Source organism: Triturus cristatus, chromosome 6 (genome assembly GCF_964204655.1).
Source record: "Triturus cristatus chromosome 6, aTriCri1.1, whole genome shotgun sequence".
Classification (NCBI taxonomy): domain Eukaryota; kingdom Metazoa; phylum Chordata; class Amphibia; order Caudata; family Salamandridae; genus Triturus; species Triturus cristatus.
This window is the reverse complement of record NC_140589.1, coordinates 11,561,867-11,589,075: the sequence shown is the minus strand read 5'-3', so window position 1 is coordinate 11,589,075 and position 27,209 is coordinate 11,561,867. Positions and strand designations below refer to the sequence as shown.

General features: G+C 49.0%; 1 protein-coding gene across 1 annotated transcript in view; it reads left to right on the top strand.

Moving 5' to 3' along the window:
• Positions 1–11,606: 11,606 nt before the first annotated feature.
• The window catches only part of PEX6 (peroxisomal biogenesis factor 6), a 216,075-nt gene continuing 200,472 nt past the window's right edge, over positions 11,607–27,209 (top strand). The window contains exon 1 of the mRNA XM_085610116.1: positions 11,607–13,198. Coding sequence (XP_085466242.1) covers positions 11,717–13,198 — 1,482 coding nt within the window. The 5' untranslated portion in view covers positions 11,607–11,716. The remainder of the gene's footprint in view (positions 13,199–27,209) is intronic.

Here is a 27,209-nt window from a genome sequence, read left to right as displayed (position 1 = left end):
CGGCCGATACCGCGCATGCGCTGCGGCCATTTTGGGCATTAATCCCGACAGAGTTTAAAGCTAATAGCAGAGCGAGAAAACGCACCGGTTTAAAAAAGCGGATTTGCCCGTCTGATGCCCGATGCTCAAAAGACGCGGAGGGCAGTATAATAGTGCATAGACTCTACCTAGAGAGGTTTGGCAAGCCCTCTGTCAACCACATACCATTTATTGAACCTGCTGGCTTGCCTGGGGTTGTTCTCTCCCCCGTGACTCCTCCTAAAGATTGAGTTGCCCTCATATTGACATCATATTGGTGGCCTGTACCTGTGGCTCTGCACAATGGACAAATTCTTTTTTGAGGAGGATTACTTTGAGTCTGAACCAACAGGTTCACTGGAGCAGGACCTCGTGGAGGCCTTAGATGCTGGGGTGCAACACTCAGTTAACTCCGCCTTAGTGAGAGCGATTGCACCTCTCAAACGCCTCTTAAATAATTACACGCTTCAGCAGGGGTGGCTCCCTGCCGCAAGAGCCCGACCCAAAACCAGTGAGAAGAAGGGTTCCAACCCTCATACAGAGGATTTCACTCGTCTCTCCAGGGCCTTGGCAAACAACCACGCCTACATTGCACTGGTCGACTCTACGGACTCCATCCAAGGGGAAAATGGGGACTCCTCGTCAGAAAAGGATTCAGAAAAGGAGGAAGCTCCCAGACAGGTGAAGAAATCCAAGAAAGAACACCTCTTTGATACTCCCCCACAGCCTAAGCTCCTCACGTTTGAGCCTGCGAACATAGTCCACCCTAACTCCACCGCTTGGCTCCCGCCGCAGGAGGTGGCGGATTATGTTCAATCGCACCTCAGACGTCCCTTTGATAAGGACGTCAGGGCATGACTTCGGTCGGAATGCCCAAGACCGGATTTAGCGGCTCGTGTTACGGAGACCCCCAAGGTGGATCCCACAATGTTGACTTATTTAAAGAAATATTCGAAAGACCCCAAGAAGGGCATAGACTGTGCCTGGAGGTCATGCCAGGATAAATTACTCGACCTGTCCGGGCCTCCAACCAAAATTCTGGAGATGGGGTTTCGCGTCAAAGAGTTCGGGGCTCCAATAGACTCTGATGAGCTCATCGGATGGGCGCAACGAGCAGTGTGTCAGCTGGGCAACGCCAACTCCACCATATCCAGTGAGATGAGATGGTCTATCCTCCTCAAACTGGATCCCAAATTAGCGGACTTGTCCTCCTCGGAGACGGGACCTGTAGCCCAGGGTCTCCTTTTCGACCAGCCATTCTTGAAGGAACTGACCAAATTTGTGGCCACCTTCAGTGGCCTGGATAAAGTACAGGAGTCCCTTAGGAGCGCTTTCTGGCCAGTTTTCACCAGGGCCGGATGAAATCGAGGGCGGTCGTTCGGCCGAGGATATAATCAAGGCGCCCCACGTAGCCAACATCACCAGAAAGAACCGGTCCCGGAGGGGCAGGTTCGGTGGCAACCAGGGCAACCACCAGGACACCGGAAATACAGGTGAGACTCATCTTGTGTTAGGGGGTGGTGTTGGGGGGACGAATCCACTCTTTCCTACAGGTCTGGCAAATGATCTGGCAAGATGCTTGGATCTTGGAGACGGTCCAGGGGTACAAACTGGAATTGTATGATACTCTCGCCCAGAGTTCCCTATCCCCTCCCATACATTTTTCACATCAAGGACAGAGTTTTATTAAGGACGAGATACAATCTCTCCTCAAGAAAGGAGCTATCCTTGCCACTCAACTCCACCCTCTGGGTTATATCAGCAATGTTTTCCTGGTCCAGAAAAAGGGGGCGGGTCCAGGCTAGTCCTAAACTTGAAAGATTTCAACGGGTGGATAATCTACCGTCACTTCAAGATGGAAGGCATCCATTTATTGTGGAACCTTCTGCAAGAAGGGGATTGGATGGTCCGTCTAGACCTGAAAGACGCATACCGATCTGTGCCCATCTACGTCCTTCACCGGCGGTTTCTTCAGTTTCTCTGGCAGGGCGTCTGCTACGAATACAAGGTCCTTCCCTTTGGACTTTCGTCAGCACCATGCTGCTTCACGAAACTTCTTCGTCCGGTAATGGAATCCTTGAGGGGTTCGATGAATCGTCTACCTGGACGACATCATTATCATGGCTCGCTGCAGTCAACTGGTGACCACGCACCTGGAGTGGTCCATCAATTTACTTCAGAGCCTGGGTTTCGAGGTGAACACTCAGAAGTCCATTCTGTCTCCCACACAATCTATCGAATTTCTGGGTTTTCAGATCGATTCTCGGAGCTGCCAGCTTCTCCTTCCCACATAAAAGATCAGAGCAATCAAGAAAGACTTGAGGTTGATTGTGAACAGGCAGATTGTATCCTTGAGGTCGATAGCCCGAGTGGTGGGTCTGCTAGCCTCTTCGATCCAAGCAATTTTCCTGGGGCCCCTTCACTACCGTGCACTCCAATGCTTAAAGATTCAACATCTCCGCAAAGGCCTCGGATATGCCGAACTGATTCCTCTTTCCGAGGAAGCGAGGTTGGAAATTTTGTGGTGGTTAGACCACATGGAGTCGTGGAATGGCAGAGCCATATTCGGATCCAGTCACGAGGTAGTGATCGAATCGGATGCCAGCCGCTGGGGCTGGGGAGCCTGCTGCGGTCCGATTTCGACGGGGGGTCGGTGGTCTCAGGAGGAGCTCTCCCTACACATCAATTGCCTGGAGTTGCTGGCAGGTTCGTTCGTGATTCACAGTCTCTCCCATCAGAAGACGGATTGCTGCATCCTTTTGCGGATGAACAACGTATCAGCAGTCCGATATGTGAACAAGCTGGGGGGAACGAGGTCCCGAATTCTTGCAGAGAATGCCAAGGACTTTTGGCATTATTGTATGCATCACAGAATATCAGTTGTGGCGGAATATCTCCCGGGACGCATCACCAAGGAGGCAGATTGGCACTCTCGCTACCTGCGGGATTTCAGCGATTGGAGGCTTCACCCCCGAGTCTTCTATTTTCTGGATCAATTATGGGGTCCTTGCCAGTTAGATTTGTTTGCGCCACGTCTGAACAAACAACTCCCAGACTTTTACAGTTGGCTTCTGGATCCGGAGGCGATTGTCTCAGACGCGGTTCCTTCAGACCTGGCCTCCAGTCCTTTGCTATGCCTTCCCGCCTTTTGTAATGATACCCAGAGTTCTGGATCAAACCAGACGCCAGCAAGCAGAGCTTATCCTAGACACACCATTGTAGAGGGCACAAGCTTGGTTCCCGATAATCCTGGAAATGTCTTGTGCTGCGCCAATTCTCCTTCCACAGAGATGGAACCTGTTACTGGACCCTCAGAAGGCTCCTCATCCCTTGGTAGAAGCAGGGCAACTCCCTCTGGTGGCATGGCGAGTTTCAGGGATAGATGGGAGATCCCAGGTCTTTAGAGAGACGCTTATGACTTCATTAGGCAGGCATGGTCTGCTAACACCCACAAGTGGTATTCATCAGCATGGAACTAATTGTGTAGCTCGTGTGCTCAACAGGACGTCGATCCCACTACAGCAAATGTCTCCATGGTCATGAATTACTTAGCCTCCCTGGCTTCATCTGGCCTGCGTACAGAACGGTCAATAACTTTTGGTCGGCTATCTCGGCTGGGCATGTTCAGCTGGATGGTAAACCAGTGGGTGAACATCCCTTGGTTTGCAAATTGCTTAGGGGCATTCGGATGGTCAAGCCACAGTGCCCAAAATATTAATTTCTTTGGGACGTCGCAGTTGTGTTACGATTCCTAGAAAACTGGCCCGCTAACAAATACCTTTCATGGAAACAGCTTTCCGCCAAGCTGGCTATGTTGTTACGCTTGGTCTCTTGCAAGAGAGTATCTGATACCCGGGCTTTGGACTTGGCAGGACGTTGTTTCTACTCTGAAGGGGTCAATTTTATTGTCTCCAGACGTACCAAATATAATACCACCTCAGTGTCTTATCCAGCTTTTCCAGATAACCCGAAATTATGAGTGGTTCAATGTGTTAAAGCGTATGAGGTGAGTACAGCTGAATTTCGTTCAAATATGCCTGGGCAGCTGTTTATTGCTTTACAAAAACCTTTTCGACCGGTGACCCCAGCCACCTTATCTAGATGGGTGTGTTGGCTCATGAGCGAAGCAGGCATTGATGTCTCCAGATTTGGTGCTCATTCTGTTCGAAGGGCGATGGCGTCTAAATCTTTCTCTCTGGGAATAAGTCTAACCGATATAATGAATGCGGCTGATTGGTCGGCAGAGTCCACCTTTAAGTTTTTCTATTATAAACCTAGTTTAGATGTGGCATCAGTAGTGGTGGCTAAGCTTTGAACAAGCATAATCGGAGCCTCCGGTCCTGACATAGAATTAAAAATTTGCGAACAACCGTGACAAGAATTTTCAATCCTATTATGGACACGGAGGCGAGGATTATCCCACCCAGAGTTATGTATTGTTCTGAATCATATGTTGTGACTTTACAGATATGTTGATAATATTGCATCCTGACTGTATTATTTTACTATTCCCCCCCCTGTTTTTGAAGGATTTGATGTTTACGATATTTTCAGGGGTTACCGTTATTACGGATTTTTTCTCTTTGTTACAGATACGAATGGCAAGTAAGGAGTTTTCCTTCTTCACTGGATTACTTGGAGTGTCTTCCCTCCTACGAAGTGCTGCGTTTACTCGCCAGTTATTGTAAATGCGGGGACCCGTCCCCGGGATCGGAAGTTTCCCTGTTGGACTTCGAGATGTTTGGTTCTTGTGAAGGACTTTTCCATCACGGACACAGTTCAGTATTGAGTTTTTGTCTCAAAGGACATTGGATTTATTGGTTTTGAGATCATGCAAAGAAAGAGGAAGTGGTTGCCTCAGTTGTACCTTATATAGGGACAGTCTCTATGGTTAGAGGGCACCTGGTGCTCATGGGATTTGTAGTTTTATAAATAAAGTGTTTTTTTATTGGCTGCTGTAATTAAAAAACAAAGAAATAATAAGCATAATCCTGGCCTCCGTGTCCTTAATAGAATTGAAAATTCTTGTCACCGTTGTTTGCAAATTTGTAATTCTCCCGACAGCTGCCAGCAAAAGCGCAGTGCAGCTGCTACACTAACAATGTGGCAAACCGAATCCCGCAGTCTTCATATAATGGGACCGACCATGCGAGACGGCTTGACTGCTCCCCTGGGCCCCCACTCATTAGCCACCTACTCCGGGGGCAGCAGGAATTATCTGGGGCAGTGCGGGCAATGAGGCAGTTTCAGCAGGGCTGGCAGGCCTCAAGCACGGGGCCCTCGTCATCAATGTAGAGGGTTCCCTCTTTCTGGAGGTTTATGGCGCTGTTCCGGGAGCGGGCCCCAGCAGGGGGTTCTCGCCAGCCTACGGCGGGGTGAAGAGAGAGTGCCTCAGCATGGCACTTCTCTCTCCCTGAAAACAGTTTGCCCGTCACTGTTTACCTGGCTGGGGGGGTCGCATTGTCAGGGATTTCCTTCTTGTACGGCGGTGATTTATTGAATTTGATGAACAATGCGGTTGAATCACAATGACATCCACGATAAAGGTGCTCAGGCAAGTAAACACACCACAACTCTGGCTTACAAATCGCTGAACTCGCCCTAGCTTTGAGCAAGATTGTCACAAATGAAGCGCTCAAGACGCGCTGATCGTGACACAGTGCCCACTGAATGCAGAACAATTGGGAAGCTTACAAGATACACGCTGTGCTGAAACTAGCGCTCAAACGCTGAAGTAGTATCAGGATGGCTTGAACAGAGGGGGAATAAGCCACCCAATCCAATCCCACTAGAGGAGACCAGCAACAAGGCACCAGAACAACACACAGAAACAGGTCGCCGAGTGGCAGACCCTGCTGCAGCTCAGCGCACAATAAGCAACAGGCCAACACAGCAAAGCAGTTAGTAAAGTGGCAGTTCCTCCTTCTGGCAAGGTGCAGCATGTAGAGCCAGCAGGATCTGCTTAAAAGTCACACACAGTGTCTGGAATTATGGCGTCAGTGCCCCTGTACTTATACTTCAAATGTCTTTGATGTACAGGTGACTTCAAAAGAAACTTTAGAAGTGCACAACACCCCCTTTCAAACCCAGCCCCGGCTCCAGACATCACCAGAGGGTAAATCCGCCCTTTGTGTGAGGGCAGGACACAACATACACAAATGTAGGAGCGCCCCACCTCCCTCTTTCCCAGCCCAGGAAGACCATCAGTATGCAGATGTAATCCTGTCACACACAACTCTTCCTGTGTGATGGCTGTCTGGAAAGTCTGCATAAAATGTAGCTGCCACTCTGCCCTAGACGTGTATTGGAGTGAGGCTGCAAAGCACAAGAGGTATAAGCACAGAGAAATGCCCACTTTCTAAAAGTGGCCTTTCTATAAGAGTAATAAAAAATCGAACTACACCAGTGAGCTTAATGTACAGGCCATGGGTATATGGGATACCATTGTACAAGAGACTTAAAAGTAAATTAAATAAACCAAATAGGTGTAAACCAATCGTACCATGTGTAAAGGAGAGAGCACATGCACTTTAGCACTGATTAACAGTGGTAAAGTGTCTAAAGCCAACAAAAAAGTCAGAAAAATAGGAGGAAAGTGGCAAAAAGTTTTAGGGATAACCCTGCTAAAAGGAAAGCCCCAACAGAGGAATTTTAAAAGAAATGCAATACATTTAGAGAAGGGCTCTGGAGAGATTAGGGGCACTGTTGGAGGGTGATAGTGAGGGACTCATTGAAGCCCCCCAACAAGATTGTCCAATCCTGGTGCACTGTAAGGTCCTCATTTACTGTGCTCTAAAATCTAATACAATTGAATATATAATTAAAATTTGTTGTATAAAGCACCATTTAGCGTATTTTTTCCCCCAAAATTGTCTTGTGGAGAGAACTGCCCACGCCCAAGCTCCTTCATAGTGGTCAGCCTGTCTTGCTGCGCTCGCTCTCTACACGCTACACACTGTACGGAGGCTGGTCTGACATTTTCTAAGGATGCTTCTAAGGTGCTGTTGACTTAAAAGTCAATAGGTTGTAGCCTAATCTTCCCTCCAGCCTCGTGCATGGGTCCCTGTAGACCAGTTCAATCCCAGCAGCCGAGCACACACTCTAAACGTACTGGCTACCCTGTCCTCAGCTCTCATGGGTCGCCCCTCCAAGCCTTGCTGACAGCAGTTTACCCCTAATTCCACCAGGAACTGCCAGCAGCTCGGGAACACGCCATCTAGTGCTGCAATCAGGTAGCACAACTGTCAAAGGAGCCCAAAGACAGTCCGCATCCCAGTGGCATACGTCAACTCTCCCGATTCAGACTTGACACTACCGATTTAAAGGCTTGTTTCCCGCCTCTCGATTCATGCATGCAGAAACCCGATACCTCGGCGGGCTTCAGCTGACAGGGAATAGTCTTGTGAGACTTGGAGTATGCACTGTCAGTAACCTGCTCTTTCAGGCCATTGCACAACATGTTTCTCACACTCTCTCGGACTGCCATAGCTCTTTTTTTGTGCTTCTGACGGTAAGGAAAAACATATTTGCATTTCTGATTCTGCAGCACCACACTTCCGAGTTCCATATATGGCAATAGACCCCATTCAGGCCTCAATAGAAGTCAATGGGAGAAATACATTCTACCAATTATTTTCAAAAAATCTCCCACTTTCCTCTTCTAAAATATTGGCATGTATGCAGTGGATACCCCCAGTTCCAAGAGGTGCTCTGCTGGATCAGTCTCTGCATGCCCTGGCAGTCACTTTCTGTTTGGCGCAGGTGAAGCTGGCAGCAGAGCACTAATCGGAGCTCAAAGGTCCTCCTGCCAGCTTGACTTTCACTCTGCCTCTTTCTGCTCATTTTTAGGTCTCGGCTAGCGAAGGCTGCGCTTGCGCAGTCTCGCTCGCGAGATTTAATGACTTGGAGAAGAGGGGCTTGAACCCGCCCCTCTTCTCTCCTCTTCTCCATTGGCTGGCCTCTTAAATGCTGGCCAGCCATTGGAGAAGAGGTTCGTCTCGCAAAACAGGCCCCGTCCTTTTCGGATTCGGGGGTGTTTTTTTTCGCTACTTTTCGCTGGGCGTGTTTTTCTCTCCTCCAGCCAATGGCAACAGGAGAGAAAAAGAAAAACACGCCCCCAAATCCGAAACCGCCGCTGCGTTTCTCCGAGGCATTTCTGCTTCACCTCGGAGAAAGGCAGTGGTGTGCTTGTCCTCTCCCCCTGCTCTCGGCTCCCTCTGCCGCTCACCTGATAGATTTCCTGACCGATCGGTAACTATTCTGCTTCTAACAGACATTTGTTGTCGTTACTTCTCACCGCGCAACTTTCACTATATCCTCACTCGCTCTCCTCTATCTTTTTTCCTCTCACCCACCCCCTCTCATTGTTCAGGTAGAGATGGCCCCTCCTCCCCTCTAGGCATTGAAGCTCTGCAGAGCACCACTGACAAGTACATTGTTCGCAGGGCGCCACGCCTATACTGGCACCTCCCCCTGTTTACAATGCCCGAGGCAGAGCCATGTGGCGCCCTGAGCTGCTGCTGCCAACCCCTAAGTGTCGTCCCCTTCACACCGACACCGTGTTTACAGCACCCGAGGCGTCTCCCCTGTTTACAGTGCCCGAGGCATGGCCATATGGAGTCCCTGAGCTCCTGAATGCTTTATATTACCTCTGCGTCTCACTCAGCAGAACTTGGGATTCGTTGCTGCTCTCCACAAGAGCCGCTTCTGCACAGCCAGATTACCGACAGCTCGGTGGCGGTGACAGGTGGGGGATGGGGGGAAGATGGCAGTTAAATAAATCCTTGCTTCACAATGCAGACTTACAGTTCAGCCAAGGAGGCAACCCCCTTGGCAGGGATATGTTGTTCTTACTTGGGCCATTGCCCGCGTCTTCCCGCTCATGCTTCTGCATTCATTAGTTTTATTAGTTGAAATTCCTCTTGCTGACCCTTCGACGCTTTCCTTTTTGAAACAGTTGCATCTGATTGGCTCATGCTGTGAGATTGACTCCACAGCTCCCAGAGGTGGCAGGCGTCAGAGGCGCTCGTGGGACAGTTTCCCCCGGCAAATTAGTTATTCCGTTGCTATGCACCACCAACTGACAATCACTTTCAGAAATCGAAAGTAATACAAACGGAGATATATCTCATTATTAAGTATTAATGGTGCAAGTGGCAGTGAAAATAGTTCGGCAGCATAAAGCGCGAATATAGTGCCCGCATTGTGAGTAAAGCAAACGTCTCTGTTTAAGCAAGGAAAGCTTTACAGAGAGTTTAGGGTGTTAATGTAAAAAGATATCTGACAATTGTTCAAGAGACAGTCCAACTAGCCAACTGACTCGGTAATAGCTCTGTGAGCCGCAGTTCCCATAGAGACATTCATCCAAGACGCTATACTCAGGACTTCTAAGCACATAAGCTGTGGTAGCTGAAATCAGGCGTTCCGCTGTATGCAGGGTTTTTTAAACAGATTAAGCCCCGAGTACTCTTGAGTTTACTTGAGCCATCCGGCCAACTGCGACCACTTATCTCGATTGGTGGTTGGAGAGCCTAATTATTTTCTTTGATTTCAAAAGTAAGCAGCATGTGTGGGAATAAATATATCCTCCTAGCCTTTAAAGTTTGCACGCTATGATAGAAGATATTGGACAGGGGGAGGCCGAACAGCTTGATGTGGAAATGTTTTTGAAACATAATTTTCTGCACATTTAAAATTTCCTTCTTGCTGCACTGTGCAACGTTAACATATAAAGCTATGAGATTGCGAACATTTTGTATTATTTTTATTATTACATGGGTTCATTCTTTCAGAAGGAGTGCGTGATATTATCTCCTTCTCATTTGAATTCTTTTATTCCCCACAATTTTTTGACACCAGGGGTTGTGTCATGTCGAGCTGTTATCATTGACCCTTGTATGTTGGTGACTTCCCACACCCCCTTTCGAGGGGAGTGTGGTATTCCCAGCCTGAGTTTCCATCCTTCAAGATTACCCTGTAGCTGATGTAGAGGTCTGAGATTATGGCCTTTCGATCTTTGCTGGCCTGGTCATTTGTGGCTTGTTGTTTCTCCTGCATGGGTTGTATATCTATTACTGCTGGGCTCCATCTAGGACCTGCTGGAATAAAGTCCTGGCACATCTTCTTATGAGCAGGTCGCTTGGGGCACACCCTGTGGCACTGTGTTGTGTTTGGCATTTGGCTCTCATGAACCGGGGTAAGCAGCACTCAGCGTCTTCTCCGCACTCTACCCTGATTCAGAGTGCTCTTTGCAAGGTGCGCATGAAGCACTCTTCCATACGACAGCCTAAAGCCACTGTCGGGTTATCTTACAGTGATTGTATGTGCAAACTCTGCAGGCTTGAAACTCTTGCCCTTGAAAGGGGGCCCCATTCTCTGTTTTTATTTCTTCTGGGATCCCTAGTTTTGCAAATATTTTTTCAAGCATGGGCTTGACATTCTTGAATCTTGTGGAGCATACCAGTTCTACCAGAGGGTATTTGGTGTGACTGTCTAGCATTACAGTAGTCAGCCTGCCGCCGGGGGGACTACCATAGTCCATGGTAACACATGACCAAAGTGTTGTGCAGGCCTCTTCCGGTGATCACTACTGCACTTGGCAGGTCTCCATTTGTGATGGAACAGGAGTGGCAGTCGGGGACCCGTTCATCGACCCATTTGTTCATCGCTGGGAACCACACCTTGTCTCTGAGACAAGCCTTCATTTTTGCAATCCCTTGGTGCCCCTAGTGCCTTAACTTAACAACTCTTACCCATAATCTATAAACATAAACAAAAATAATGTCATGAGCAATGCCAATAGCTCTAACTTTAACAATGCCGAGACCATTGCATTGTAAATGCTTGTTTACCTTTATTCTGACGTGGCATGCACAGTGCCCAGATACCCCTAAGGGTGCCAGTGCTGCGCTATACAAATGCTGATTGGTCGAATGGGACAGTGTCGAGTGTGGGAATGGGCAGGGCAAAGACGTGGACAGAAAGGACAAGATGAATCTGTTGGTATTTTTGTTTATCTTTCAGTTTCGGGTAACTGTATATCAAATAATGCACACACCTAAAATGAACGCTAAGTGCAAGTTTAGGTAATGAGTAGTAAGTGTCCTCTTTCACGTTGTGAAACCTCAATTGGTTAATGCAATCTGTCTATAGACATCCGTCTGTCCAGCCAGAGATAAACAACAGAATGTCCCACAGAATTGTGTTTTTGATTTTTGTGTGACTGCTCTCTATTGTTTTATTTTACTTTTTAATCTTCCTCGTTTGTATTTGTAACTTGTTAAGTATGTAAATCTCCTCATGTAACGGTCTCGGTTCTATTGTGAAGCGCTCTGACACCTTTGGGTAAAGTCCGCGCTACATAAAATTGCATTAAATAAAATAAATAAATAAATAGAAGTAATCTGAGAATTTGACAGATACGTGCACCCAACTTCCGCCTGCCTGTGTCCCACGCTTCCGCCTGACCCTGTGTTATTATTTTTCCGGACACACGTTTCGCTGCCGCCTATATCTCTGACACAGCCTCTATGGCCGCAGCTTCCGGTCCCGCCTGGCTATCTGTCACCTTCTGTATGGCCGCAACTTCCGGCGCTGCCTGAGTCTATCACCTTCTCTAAGGCCGCAGCTTCCGATCCTGCCTGGCTATCTGTCACCTTCTCTATGGCCGCAGCTTCCGGTGCACTCTGCCCGCTCCAAGATGGCGGCGGTGCCGGTGTTGTTGAGACCGGCGGAGCCCTTCTCCTCGGACCCGCTGTGCGCGCTGCTGGGTCCGGGGCGGCTGGCCGAGGTGCTGGGGTCGGGCGGCGGAGTGCTGGCATTGCGGGGCCGGGGTGGCGGAGGGCGGGAGGTGCTGGTGCGGGCGGTGCCGTGGCAGGGGGATGCCTGCAGGGAGGTCTCAGGTGAGGTCCCGGGGGAGGCCGGCAGGGAGGAGCTCCTGGTTCCCCGCGCCCTGCTGCGCCGCCTCCCGCCGCCCCCAGTCCGGGCCCGCCCTGTGCCGCGGCCCCCGGTGCTCTCGTGGGCGCTGCTGGGGGCTCGGCGCAGCGGGGACCTGGTGCTGGGCCCAGGGCTGGTGTGGCGCGGGGGGCCCGGCCCCGGGGAGCTGCTGGTGCTGGAGACGCGGCCGGCGCTGCAGGGGTTGCTGGGGCCCCGGACCCGCCTGGCGCTCACTGAGCTCGGGCCCCTGGGTAGTGGGGCCCCAGCCCCGTCGCAGCCCCCGCTGGTCTCCTCCTTCACCTCCCCGGCAGGGGCCCGGGCCTCGCTGCGCACGGTCCCGGGAGACGCGAGGGGCCTGCTGCGGGCCGGAAAGCTGAGGGAGGCGGGCGGGCTGCGGGGCCCCGGGCCGGACAGACAGGCGGCTCTCTGGGTGAGCCGGCGCAGCCTGCGGGGCCTCGGCTTCTTCCACGGGGAGTGGGTCTGGGTGTCTGTGGCAGGGCCCCCGCTGCGTGGGGCTGGGGGTCAGTGGGGGGCTGAGGGGCCCCAGACAGGTGAGAGGTCACGTGCTGGTGACCAGGGGCCCCATGGTGAGAGGTCACGTGCTGGTGACCAGGGGCCCCTGGGTGAGATGTCAGGTACTGTTGACCTGGGGCTCCTGGGTGAGACGTCGGTCGGAAGTGATCAGGGGTCGCTGGACCCCGTGCAGTGGCCTCGGGACGAAAGGGAAGCTCAGGAGGCTCTGGCCCTGCTGCAGGGTGAGCTGGCAGACCCCAGGGACACTACACTAATGCGCGGGGTATCTACTGACCAAGAACACGAGCAGGGGCCACAGGAGGGCAAGGCAGAGCCACACGGGCCCGATGCACTGAGACCGGCCACACCCAGCTCCTTGAGGCCAGCATCCCAGGAGCCTCGTGAAGGTCAGGGTGAAGAGCGGGCATTGTGCCCGGGGAGCAGGGGGCACCCTGAGGGGTCTGACGAGAATTCGGGGGCACCCACCCTGGCGGATTCCAGCGGGAAACACTTGGCGGTGGTGCTGGCCGCCGATCTCTGCCTGGATTATCCAGCCAACCAAGTAAATGTTGGGAACGTTTGGGGGGATTTAGTAGATGGGACTGACCAAGACTTCTGCGCCGGATGCCTGGAGCCTGACCTCTCCCTCCCAGATAGGATGGCGATGATCTCTCCTGCACTCTGCTTAAATTTGGCTGCAGAACCCGCATCTGGCTATGAGCTCCTGATCCAGGTGAGTGTCCCCGCAGAGAGTCATATCTGGGGAGGGACTGGACTTTGGGAATTGATGAGTCGGTGATCAGAATTGATCTTCACCAGGCTTCACAGCCTGATGGGTAGCTGTGGAAATGGATTGTGAATGAATCACTGGTCACTGCTTACACTGATTGGCCAGTTTGTCACATGTGACATGGTAAGCGGTCAGTCATGTTTATTTCAGGAGGCTATATAACATAAAGGGGAGTGAAGAGGCATGATGAGTCATGGACTCAACCTCCTCTAGGAACTATGAAAAAACAAATAGTCCACTCTGAGTAACAACATATAGTGCTAACCTTCCAAAAAGTTACTTAAACCCAAGCAAACCGTTTGGTTTCTAGCATGGGAGAAACAATACGTTTTCTAAATATAACCCTCACCCACCAAAAGGTCCCTTGGACAGGAGGCCGTCAGTGCATTAGAACCCATCTCCATTTGGCTATAACGTTTTTGCGTTTAATTGGCTGGCCCACAGCTTTAGCTTGCAGGTTATTGGATTTCATATGAAATGTAACTTTTCTGGCAAATTATTGTCAATTCTTTTATGGACTCTGGGGCCTAAGCTTTCTTTCTCTTTCTATACTATTCTCTAGAGGAGCAACTACAGATCCTGTGGCACACAGTAACAAGAACTGCACTTATCAGCTCTCAGGTCTCCAAGTGCCCGAACGTCTTTGGGGTTATTGAAAGGATGCTCAGCCAGACCAGCCACTCAGTCTCACCTGACCACTCCAAAAAGGCCAGGGTTGAAAACTTTCTTCAAGAAAGAGAGGACCTTAGCCAGCTCCATGACTGCATTCACAGATTTTCCCAACAATTTGGAAGGATCCCCAAAGGAAAGATTACAGGACCTGCTTTAGAAGTCGTTAGTTCACCTAGCTTGAGTTCTGTGTTTAGTCAAATGGGACTCTGTCTTTTGGAAGAGAGTTCCTCTTTGTGTTTCCCAGAAGGCAAACTGCTTTCTGTAAGTACACACAGAGGAGGGCCAGAGGAGATTTATAGACCTGCAGCTGCCCGCTCCTGTTAGAAATGTGGGTCTCTAGTTGGCTGGTTTGTACCCTGTCCAAGTAGGGATTCTTCCTTCTAGTCAGGGTAAGGGTATTGCACTTCTAAAATAACCCTTGCTCACCTCCTTGGTAGCTAGGGACAAGCAGTCTGGCTTATCTAGGAGGAAATGTGTAAATCATTTGCACAACGCACAGTAATACAGTGAAAACACTACAAGAGGGCACCATACCAGTTTTAGAAAAATTGCTGATATTTATCTGTTTAAAACAAGAGTAAAATGGAGAAAATCCAATATACATAATAAAAATATGGATTTTGCAAGAATAGACTTAAAATAAAGTTCCTTGAAGTCAGTAGCTCCGTCCGGGGCTATTGCGGTGTTGTGAACAAGCAAATCCAACAGTTCAGGCTGACTGCGAGGTTGCGGGCCAGCTACCATGTTGGGAAGACACACAAACAGTACCTTTGACATGCAGGGGTTTGGGGACCTGGCTCCGAAGAAGTGGCTTCGGCTCCAGAGGACGATGCAGGAGTCGTTGGGGCACTTGAAGTCGCATGCGTTGCGTATTGAACTCTGTGAGGTTGAAGTCAGGATCACCAGTGTCGGGACTGCGACAAAGTGGAGCAGTGCGTTGCTTTCAGGTCATGGTGCATGCATCGGCTCGGTGACGGTGTCCGTGAGACCAGGGCTGCAGTGTGAAGTGGGGTGGTGATTGTCGCGGTGCTCGCAGGTCACTGGGCAGGCAGCAGCGCCTGTGTTGCTGAAGATCGGTCTTTGGTAGGCGCAATGTTGCGGTGTGGGATGGGCGGTGCGTTGTTTGAGCGGTACTCCCCGGCCACGGCGCATGCAGTGGCACTGATGTCTGCATGGAGCGGTGGTGTTGGGGATACCAGGGCGACAATGTGAAGTGGGGCAAAATGCGGTGCCCTCCGATCACGATGCAAGTAGCGACTGGATGGTGTTGTCGGTGAGGCCAGAGTTGCTGTGGGAAGTGTGGCGATGGTTTATGTGGTGCCTACAGGTCACAGAGCCGGTAGTGGCTTCGTTGATGGCGTCAGTGATTTTCTGAAAACACACAGTTCCCTGTGCTGGAAGCATATTATCTTGAAGTCTTTGCTGGTCCTGAGACTTCTTGAACTCCCCAAAACAGAAGCAGCAACTGCAGGCCAACCCAAAAAGTCACAATTGGCAAGGGGCATTACTCCTCCTGGTAGCTCTTCCAGCTCTTCTTTACAGGTTCCTTAGTCCAAAAGAGTTCTAAAGTTCAGGGGTTTTATGGCTAATACTTTTACCCCTTTTTCCCTTTGAAGTTATTGTTCAGAAAGTTCTTTCCTCCTTGTACCAGCCACACTACAGGTGGTGGAGACAGCATTGTGCAGAGCAGCCAAAGCCTATTTAGGTGTCAGTGACAACTCCTCCCACCCCTCTAGCACAGGATAGCTCCCGTTGTGTGAGTGTCTGGAGTGGATGCACAAACAGCCCCTGTCGGTCTAAAAGTAGATGGCGAATCCACAAGCAGGCAGAGGCACACAGGATGGTGTAGCATGGTTTTGTAAAAGTGAAATTTTCAAACACAATTTAAAAACCACCTTTACTAAAAGGTTATTAAATTATGAGCTCAGGGAACCTAAACTCCTTTTCTTCATCATGTCCCAATTGAAAGTTACTCTTGTAAAATGTTACAAGGCTGCTCAAATGATCACCTATGGGAAAGACAGCCTTTCAATAGTGAAAAACGAAATGCATAGTATTTCACTATCAGGACACGTAAACCACACCAGCATATGTCCTACCTTTCACATACACTGCACCCTGCCCATGGGGCTACCTTGTGCTTAACTTGGGGGTAATTTGTATGTAATAAAAGGGAAGGGTTAGGCCCTGCAAGTGAGTGCGCTTGCCAGGTTGACATGGCAGTTAAAAACTGCTTGCGCAGACACTGCAGTGCCAGGTCTGAGACCCATTTAAAAGGCTACTTGTGTGGGTGGCACAATCAGCGCTGTAGGCCCAATAGTAGTATTTGATTTACAGGCCCTGGGCATAGACAGTGCACTTTAGTCCATAGGACTTACCAGTAAATGAAATATGTCAACCCTGAAGAACCAATTGTAGCACAATTTACAGTAATAACACTTGCCCTTTAGCACTGAATAACTGGAAAAAGTACGCAGAGAATCTAAACTAGCAAAAACAAAGTCCAGCATACCATCAAACAATAGGAGGTCAGAAAGCAAAAAGACAGGGGAAAAATGGCAAAAGATGCCAGGTCTAAACACATGTCCTCTCTAGCTGAGAGTAGGGAGACCTACCCACCCACCTGGGAGTTCTCACCACTAAGGCAGCAGAACCTGGACAACTATCAGCATTGGTGTGTTCTCTGCCTGGGCGGTGTCCCACTGTAATGTCAATTCCCTGTAATGAGATGGTCCACCTCAACAGTTTAGGGTTCTTACCCCCTCCTCTTCATTAGCCATCTGAGGTGCCTGTGGTCTGTGTGAACTTGGATATGAGTCCCATACAAGTAGGGTCCTAGCTTCTTCAGTGCCTAGACCACAGCAAAAGCTTCTTACTCAATTACACTCCACCTCTGTTCCCTGGGGAGTAGTCTCCGGCTAAGGAAGACCACCGGCTGGTCTAGGCCCTATTAGTTCAGTTGAGTGGGAGCACTGCTCCCACACCATGCTCTGAAGTATTGGTCTGCACGATTAATTCTTTGGAGAAGTTGGGCCCCTTAAGCACTGGTGCCGTGCACATGGCTGCCTTCAGGGCATCAAAAGCAGTCTGACAGGCATGAGTCCAGATCACTTTCCTTGGCTGCTTCCTGGAAGTTGGCTCAGTCAAGAGGTAACAATGGTGCATAGCCTTTGACAAATCTCATATAATAACCAGTGAGACCAAAAAAGGCTCTCACCTATGTCTGGGTCTTGGGTGGTTCCCAAGTCAGGCTGGTGTAGATCTTCGATCGTAGGGGCGCCACCGGGCCGCTTTTTACTTGGTGCCTGAAGTACACCACAGGCCCCTGCCACACCTGGCGTTTACTAGCTTTGATAGTGATGCCTGCCTTCTGTGGAGCTTTCAACACTTCTCAGAGGTGGTACCAGTGATCTTCCCAGCTGGAACTGAACACTTCAATGTCATCCAGGTAGGCGGGACTGAAATACTCCAATCCAGCGAACCCCTGGTTGACCAACCTCTGAAAGGTGGCAGGGACATTCTTCAACCCTAAGGGCGTCTCTTGGAACTGATAGTGCTCCTCCGGTGTTGAGAATGCAGACCTCTCCTTGGCCTCGTAAGTCAAGGCAATCTGCCAGTACCCAGACGTTAAATCAGACGTGCTGTAGAACATGGCAGCTTCCAATCAATCTGTGAGCTCATCAGCTCTGGGAATGAGGTGCTAGTCAGTCCTGGTGACTGCATTAAGCCCATGGTAGTCCAAGCTCAATCGAAGCTCATGAGTGGCACTGGGTGTAACAGCCTTTGGGACCAAGACCACTGGGTTGGCCCAAGGGCTGTTGGAGGGCTCTATCGCCTCTAACGCCAGCATCTTAGAAACCTTTTCTTTGATGCTGTCTTTGACCCAGTCAATCTGGAAATTTTGTGCTATACAGGACGACTGTCCCCAGTGCCCACGTCCTTGGTACACAAGTGGTTGACAAATGGGGTTGGGAATAACAGCGTGGCAAACTGCCCCAACAGCTGTTGACAGTTACTCTGCTGCTCTGTGGTCAGTGTAGGGGAGAGGTTCACACCTTCCTCTGACCCATCTTGCTGCTTGGCAAACACTAGGTCAGGGTAGGGTTCACTGTTCTCTTCCACCACATCATCTGTTGCCAAAAGCATGCTTACTTCAGACCTCTTGAAGTGAGGGGTTTGAGGCGCTTCACACAGAGGACCCTTAAATGGTTCCTTGGAGTCCGCAAGTTCACCAGATAAGTGACATCGCTCTTGAGCTCCTCCAGATCAAAAGGCCCAGTCCACTTGTTCTGAAGAGCGCACGGCTCTACTAGGGCCGTAGCCCATACTTTCCGGCCAGGTTGAAACTAAACCAGAGTGGCATTCTGGTCATGCCAATGTTTCATCTCTTCCTGGCTGGGTTCCATGTTCGCCTGAGCGAGTCTCCTGAAGCGCGCAGTCTGATTTCTAAAGGCCAGCATGTAGCTAAATACATCCTGGGGGCGGGGGGGAGTGGGGCTTCCTGGGAGCTATGTCTCCGCCTTCTTTCACAAGACTCAGAGCTCCTCTCACAGGGTGCCCATAGAGTAATTCATTTCCTAATCACTTCTATGCTACCTCCCTGTAAGCAAAGAGAGGACGTCTCACTTACGCCTCATGGGGTTGGTTAGAGCCTTGATCATGCCCTTCAGTTAGGTTGAATCTCTCCACCAAACCATTACCTTGTTGGTGGTAAGGAGTGGTGATCTTGCAGGTTACACCACACGCCTTCCCCAGGGATATCATACTTTGATATGAAATTGATACCCTTGTCATATACCACGTCTGTGGGAAACCCCACAACAGAAAAGATCCCCATTAACACCCTGCCCACCATGGTCAGTCTTTGTCCTGAGAGGGATAGCATGGCCCTCCAAGACTAGGATATACCTGTGGTTCATGGCTGTCTTGGGGTCCACAGGCCCCACAATGTCCATCCCCACATTCTCGAAAGGGGTGCCTACAACCGTAAAAGGTCGGAGAGGAGCCTTGTACTTCTTCTCACTCTTAACACTTGCCTGGCAAGTTTCTCAAGAACTACAATGTGCATCAGACTGCCTTCGCATTTGGGGCCAAAAGAAGCGGGTGACAATCCTGTCAAAGGTTTTGACCTGCCAAAGGCACGTCATGAGCCAGACCCAGTAGGAAGGCCCTGAATTGCTGGGGTACCACCATCACACTTGCTGACCCAGGCTCAGCGACCTTAAAGCTCACTATTTGGAGACCATTCTCCTAGTAGATCCAGTGTGATCCAGACTGATAGCCAGCTGCGCGGTCTGCAGCCTGCTGCTGGAAACCAATCCGAGAAAGGGATTCTCCCTGCTGAACTCTTCCCTGGTGGGACCCCCCCCCCTCTTGCTACTAATGGGTCAGCTCAGATAAGCCCCCCGGTTCAGCCACTTGTTCCCCTGTAGGTTCCAGGGCACCCCCTCTAGGTCAGCCTCCTGGACCGTGGGAACCTCAGGAGCGGTCCCCCCCTTGCCCTTTCTCTTGGCATACCCACTCTGGCAACCCCAAATCTCCAAGTGAGACCGGAGCTCCAGATCCTTCCACAAGGACTGCTGCAGGTCGTTACCTAGCAGACAATCAACAGGCATGTTGGGGCTCACTACCACCCTCAAGGGACCCCGAGGACCCCTACCCCCTCAAAGGTAATCAGTGCCACCTTACATTGGCGCTCTTGAGTCGACTACAGCAAATACTTGGTGGATTGCACCAGGGAATACTTGCTCCTCAGATAATAGGTGACACCTGACTGAGGTCACACTGGCTCCAGTATCTCTGAGAGCATCTACCCGTTGCCCATTGATGGTCATCCATTGCTTGCATCTTTTAGTATTCTAAGGCATTAGGCTTCCCTGGACCATCTCACTGTCCGCTAGTGAGACAAGGGTCATTTCTGCGGGGTCCCTACCCTCTCCTCGGATCAACTCCTCCCCAAGTGCTATACTAACTAAACCTTGGACTGCCCACCGGTGGGTGGCTGTGCCCACTTTGGGCGTTTGTGATTCCCCTTCATGTGGCACACCTGGTCACACGCAGAGCACTTGCAGGATCCATACTGTGCAGGCTTTCCTGAGAGCCCCATGATTTCTGATCTCTGGGGGCGGGGGAAATCTTTACCCTGGGCACTAGTTTGGGGCCCTTATGAGAACTCCCTTTGCTTTATCCTTGCCCCACCCCCACACTTTTCTGATGAGGACCCAGCCCACCTTTGGCAGAGTCTCCCTCTTACACCTTCTTGTGGACCCTGGTTCTCAGCTAGCGGTCCGCCTTCGTAGCAAGCTTCCTGGGGCCGGTTAGCTTATTATCTGTCAAGTGGTGGCACAGCTCTGCAAAACACAGACGAGTGCTCCCAAACAAAATTGTACACCCCCAGAAAATCTGTCACATTACTTCCCTTCACCCAAACATCCAGTGATCTGCAAAAAAATCTATATGTTCTGACCAGGTCTGATCCTTCTACTTTTCAGGCGTGAGGCCATACCAGGTAAGAAGGGCCTCTTTCATTTCAGGATGGGTGAGGTGAAATCCATTACCCAACGCTCACAATATTTCCCTCCCCTCCTCTGTGAAGTGGTTCCACAATCCTGTCTCCCAATTTCTCTCGGAGACCCCATTCATGTGGATAGATGCTTTATACCCCTGGAACCACCTTTGCATGTCGTCCTCCTTGTGTTGTGCTTGTCCTACATTCTTGGGAATGTGTCCTATTCTTTCAGAGTGCACTGAGGAATTGCTGCCGCCATCCGTGCTGGATTTACTCTAGAACTGCAGCTCGTTGATACCACACTTATGGTCTAAGCATCTTTTGTGATTCCATCTTGACCCTCTCAAGCTCTATTTGATGCCTCCTAGTTTCTCTCCTGTCCTCGAAAAATCCCAAGAATGTTACTAGACCTACAGCTTTAGTGATTATAAATAATATACTCAACCTAATTATAATGCACTTGACCCATAAACTAGTTTCAAATTATGTGATCCTGGGCAAGTATTTTAATTTACTGAGACACCATTTTCTTCTTTATCACATGAGCACCTTCAAATACTCCAGTTCAGCAGTTCTGCTGTACAGAAAACGCTTTTGTTTGATTTAATAGAATTTTTTTTGCTCCATATATAATACAAATCTACCCACGTATAGGATACACATGACCGCTGACTTGCCTCCGTTAATTAATCGCATTGTCATCAGTACGGGGGCAGTAATGTTTCTCAACTCATGTTTAAAAACTGTCGCTTTTAATAACTGCATAACTAAAGCATAAAGTAGCAGCATACTGTTATTTGCAATTAGCAGATTTTACTTTGAAATGCCCACAGAAATTCCCACTGACATGTGGTTTTAAATCTATATGGGAGAGTGTGTAGCCTAATGGCTAGGGCGGTCGGGCTCCAATCTGGGGAACTGGGTTCGAGTCTCGGCAACAATGCTCAATGTCCTATGATTCCGGACAAATTACCTCATCTCCCCGTGCCTAACTAAAAAAAATATGACTCTGTCCATCTGTAACGAAACTGGTGCTCATGTAAAGCACGCTGATACCTTTGGGTCAAGTTCGTGGCATTAAAAACTACGAAAAAAAATATATATCAAGCGCAGGATACCCATTTAAAGGAGGCCGCTGGAGGATAAAGTTTGCACATAATTTTAATGGCTGCATGCTGACAACTGATATCACAGGAAACGCACTTCCAAGGAATAAGACGCCAGACGCGTTTCGGGAAAACCAAATCCCTTCTTCTGTGGCGTGTAGTGATGATGAAAAGAACACGCTGGTGCTAACGCACAATTCAATTTAAACTTCTGCCGCTGTGGGCGTGGCCGAAACACGGCCCTCTGGGGTAATTGAGACCACAACATCCAGAGGACTGTTTTGGCCACGCCCACAGCGGCAGGTGTTTAAATGTAATTGTGCGTTAGCACCAGCACGTTCTTTTCATCATCACTACACGCCACAGGAGAAGGGATTTGGTTTTCCCGAAACGCGTCTGGCGTCTTATTCCTTGGAAGTGTGTTTCCTGTGATGTCAGTTGTCAGTGTGCAGCCATTAAAATTATGTGCAAAATGTATCCTCCAGCGGCCTTTTTTAAATGAGTATCCTGCGCAAGATGATATTTAGTGTACAGTGTAGGTAAATCGAGTTTCTGAAAATGTCGTTTGCACATCACCAAGTAAAGTGTTCTGATTTGTTTTGCTCCTCTGTAAATCAGTTTGCATCACACTTCTGAATTACAAAAAAGTTCTTTCATAATTCCTGATATATTTTGAAATACTTGTACTATTCCTTTACAAGTTGTTTAAATGTTGTATTGGGAAAACACCTGACGTTTTGCAGCCTTTTGTTTCACAATTATTGTCAGATAACTCGCTTGACAAAAAGCACTAACTATAATAAGAGAAAACTAAACCGCTTTTTCCAGGAACAGATAAGCAACAATTAGTAAAAAGACAAACTGACATTTGGTCTCACTCCTTGAACAGACAGCAAATGTGTTGCGATAAAAACAAGATTTAAAGGGCTCTATATTGCTTGTTCCCTTTCTGAATGAACCGAACACCCTTTTCTTCCAGTTTAAGTCTACTTGCCAGTGTAGACGAGTAAATGCTAAAAATAGCTCGACCTGATAAAATCTCACTCAACTTTGCAAGCAAATTATTCAAGGTCTGCTGTAGCTCCTCCTGGGACAGACCACCACTGCTGCCTCGCCTGCAGGGTCCCTCCTCTCTCAAAAGCACATTCTCCTTTCGAATTGGCCCCTCTGCCTCCACACTAAGATCTTCAGACTGCCCACTGGCATTTTTAGCTGTGACCCAGGCCCTCAGCGCCTTTTGTTGCTCCGCCTTTTTGGTGAGCCCTCTAACTTGGACTTCGAGGTTTTTGCAAACTGCTTCAGTTCCTTCATGATGTAGGTTTCCAACAGATCTTCCTCAAAAACCAATTCCAGGGATGCAACTGGAAGATTCTCTTGATTCAGGCATGATGCAGTAGGAACTTCAAGTAAAGATAAAAAATAAACCAAAAGAAAAACAGTATGTCGTGGTCTGCGATATTGTAGTAGTGTACACCAATCCCTGTAGGTCAAGTGCAAACTTAAGTCCTATCCTCACTTCTGACAGGTTAGAAATGGGGGTCTCTAGTTAGCAGGTTTGTCCTCTGTCCAAGTAAGGACCCTTCCTTCTAGTCAGGGGGGTTACACTTCTAAAATAACCCCAGCTCACCACATTGGTAGCTTGGCACGAGCAGTCAGGCTTCTCTCGGAGGCAATGTGTAAAGCATTTGCACATAATGCACAGTAATACAGTGTAAGCACTACAAAATGACACCACTACAGTTGTAGAAAAATAGCCAATATTTATGCTTCAAACAAGACCAAAATGATAAAAATCCAATATACAGTAATAAAGATAGGAATTTTGCAAGAATAGACTTAAAATACAATACCTTGAAGTAGATAGCTCAGTCTGTGGCTATCACGGCGTTTTGAGCATCCAAATCCAGCATTTTAGGCAGACTGCAAAGTTGTGGGCCAGCTACGGTGTTGGGAAGACCTGCAAATAGTTCCTTGGAAAGGCAGGGAGTCTGGTATCTGGTGATGGGATCTGAAGAGGCGTTTTCGGACCCTTGAAGTTGCACGTGTTGCTGATCAGACTCTGTGAGATTGAAGTCAAGAGCACCAGCAGCATTGTGGCTGCGGCAAAGTAGAGTGGTGCGGTGCCTGGTCATTGTGCAAGCAGCGACTCTGTGCTTGCATCCAGCAGCATTGTTGAGACCAGGGCTGTGAGGCGATGCTCGCAGGTGATGGTACCGGTAGCGATGTTCTCATTTTAAGTGCTGTCGTCGGTAGAACCTAGGCTGTGGTGCCAGATGGGGGCAAGCGATGTGCGAGGCCTGCAAGTCATGGTGCAAGCAGCAATTTGGCGATCTGGAGTCTGACACTGGCATTGGTGGTTCAATGCTGTGGTGTGGGGTGGGGCAGTGTGTCGAATAACTTATGAGCGGTGCCCTCAGGCCATGGTGCAGGCAGCAGTGTCTGTCGGCGTGGAGTGGCCCCAATGTTTGGGATAGCAGGGCGGCGATGTGAAGCGGTGCGTAGTGGGTTGCTCTCGGGTCACTGTGCAAGCAGTGGCTCGGCGGTGTCGATGAGACCAAGGTTGCGGATGCTCTCTGTGGTGCCTTCAGGTCACAGAGCCAGCAGCAGCGTCATTAACAGAATCCTAGTGGCTTTCTTCAGTTGCAGCACAAAACACACAGTTCCCAGTGCTGGTAGCAGATGATCTTGAAGTCTTTGCTGGTCCTGAGACTTCTTGAATAGGGGTCAAGCTCTATTTCAAGCCCTTGGAGAACCTCAGTCAATAAGTTGTAGAAAGTTCAGTCCAGTCTTTTCACTGCCCAAGACAGAAGCAGCAACTGCAGGCCAACCCAACCAAGCTACACACAGCAAAGGGGCAGTACTCCTGGCAGCTCTTCCAGTTCTTCTTGGCAGGTTTCTTAGTCCAAAAGAGTTCTAAAGATCTGGGGTTTAAGTCTAATACTTGAACCCATTTTTTCCTTTGAAGTCTTTGTTCAGAGAGTCTCTCTGGCTCAGCAAACCCAGTTATGTCCTCCTTAGTCCAGCCACGCTACAGGGGGTTGAGACAGCATTGTGCAGAGCAGCCTGAGCCTATTCAGGTGTCTGTGACAACTCCTCCCACTATTCTAGCACAGGATAGCCCTTCCCTTTGTGTGAGTGTCTGGAGTGAATGTATAAACAGCCCCTGTCGGTCTAAAACTAGATGGCGAATCTGTGTTATTAAATTCTGAGCTCGGGGAACCTACACTCCATTTCTCCATCTGGTCCCAATTCAAAGTTGCGCTTGTAAAATATAACAAGGCAGCTCCAATGATCACCTATGGGAAAGACAGCCTTTCAATAGCGAAAAACAAAATGCATAGTATTTCACTATCAGGACACGTAAACCACAGCAGCACATGTCCTACCTTTCACATACACTGCACCCTGCCCACGGGGCCACCTTGGGCCTGCCTTAGGGGTTATTTATATGTAATAAAAGGTAAGGGTTGGGCCCTGCGAGTGGTTGCACTTGCCAGGTTGACATGGCAGTTAAAAACTGCTTGCGCAGACACTGCAGTGGCTGGTCTGAGACACATTTGAAAGGCTACTTGTGTGGGTGGCACCATCAGTGCTGCAGGCCCACTAGTAGTATTTGATTTATAGGCCTTGGGCACATTACTAGGGACTTATTAATAAATGAAATAAGCCAATCACAGATATATGGATCAGTTACACAATTTACAGTAGGATCACTTGCACTTTAGCACTAAACAGCAGTGAAAAAGTGCTTAGAGACTGTAAACCAGCAAAAACTAAGTCCAGCATGCCATCAAAAACAGGTCAGAACGACGGGAAACACGCTAAAAGATGCCAGGTCTAACAGTTCCCAATTCATGTAACTAACTCACAACAAGAAACATCTGGGTCAGAGAAGGGGTAAAAAGAATGAAACCTAGGTCAACAGGGATGTTCCTTTTTATAGGCCAAATTCCCCTACCCGCCAAAGGTGGCATGTTTTATCATTGGGATTTTCCTTGCACTCTGAAAGATGATCACGTTGCAGGCTAAAACTCCCTCCCTGAGAAGGAGGCACTCTTCGGGTGTTTTAGGAGAGCAAGTAGGAACCCAGTTTTGAGCTACGGAGTGGTGCAGTACACAGAGCGTGTAAAAAGGAGGATAAAGTGATTAATTGCCAGGACAGGTGTTTAACTTTTTTCATGCGTCTCTGGGTTAAAATATAGAGAATGGACACTGCAGTAGTAGTGACCCTGCTAAAATGTGTCCAAGTCTGGTCCACCATGTTTCTGCCAGGTATACCTTCAAGAGCTGTGTAGGGATTCATCAGGACCTCTTGGTATCGTTCTTGCTAAAAATCTCAATGATGAAGCATGCCACCTTTGTTTTTTAAACTACCTGCTGTACCCGTTGACCCTTCATTCATGCCTACTATCTTAATTAAGGGTCCATACAGGATGGTGAGTTTATCTTGCTAGGTGCTCTATGACCAATCCATACCCTTGTTCGCACTTCTGTTAAATTTCTTCCTAATGGTCATGTTTGAATTGACGTTGGGTGTAGCTGCAACTTTGTCCTCCAGTGAAGTTCTGGGACTTTCTGCAGTGGACAGATTAAGGATGTTGTCAAAAGGGACAGGGCACCTGACCCCAGCATTGCTACCACTGCTTGTGAGGGCACCCAGCCTGCTGACTAGAGGCATACTATATCCTCCAAATTTAAATTTAGTTGCTCCAGGGTATTTTGGATACATTTTGTGGGAAAGGATTCTGGCCTCCAGCAAGATCATCCTTTTGTTTTTTTTGTTTACGAGAGTGTTCACACTAAGTGCATACGCTGTCTCGGGTGAAAGCTAGAAAAAGCTTAAAACTAGCTTGGAGCCCCTTACTTGCCATTGGTTGGCTTCAACATCACTCATTTCATTGCTTCTCGTTAGTCTGTACTCCTGCTTCCACTTTCTCTTCATATCTTCCATGGAGCACGGACCAAGTACAGCTTCCTGTCTGCGCCCAGTGTCCTTCCAGTGGCTGCGCTCTTCCAGAGGGCCCTCTAACCTAGCTGGTCACACCTTGGATGGTGTTTTTTCTAACCACCGACGGATGTCTTTTGTGGGTCTACTGCCCTTGGTTTGGTCTGATCATGCTGCCGCTCTGTTTGACCTCAATTTGGAGAACCAATAGATAAAGAGCAGAGGTTTTAGAGAACAGATTGAAACCAGAGCTTGGAGCAGGGTAGATGCCTGGACTTAGCATGAAGTCCTAACCTCCTCAGCTGGCCAAGTAACGCTGGGAACTGAAGAAGCGGTGGCCTCCTATACTAGATGGCTCTCCCATGTATGCAATGAATTAGCTCCTCGTAAACTTATCATTTCGAAAAGAGCTCGTCCCTCCGCCCCATGGTACACAGAGGAGATAAAAACTCAAAAGTGTACTTGCAAACGGCTAGAGCGTAATTGGAGGAAAGAGTACCTCGACATAGAGAAGGCATTCTATAAATCGAGCCTGCAAATCTACAAGCAAGCGGTTCGGTTGGCCAAACAGAAATATTATTCATCTCAAATTGAATCGGCCAAGAACTCCTCTAGAGAGCTTTTTCAAACGGTCTCCAAGTTGGCCATTTTGAGGCCATCCACTATCCAGTCTAGCCCTGATCTTTGCGAAGAGATTGCCACGTTCTTTCGAACAAAGGTAAC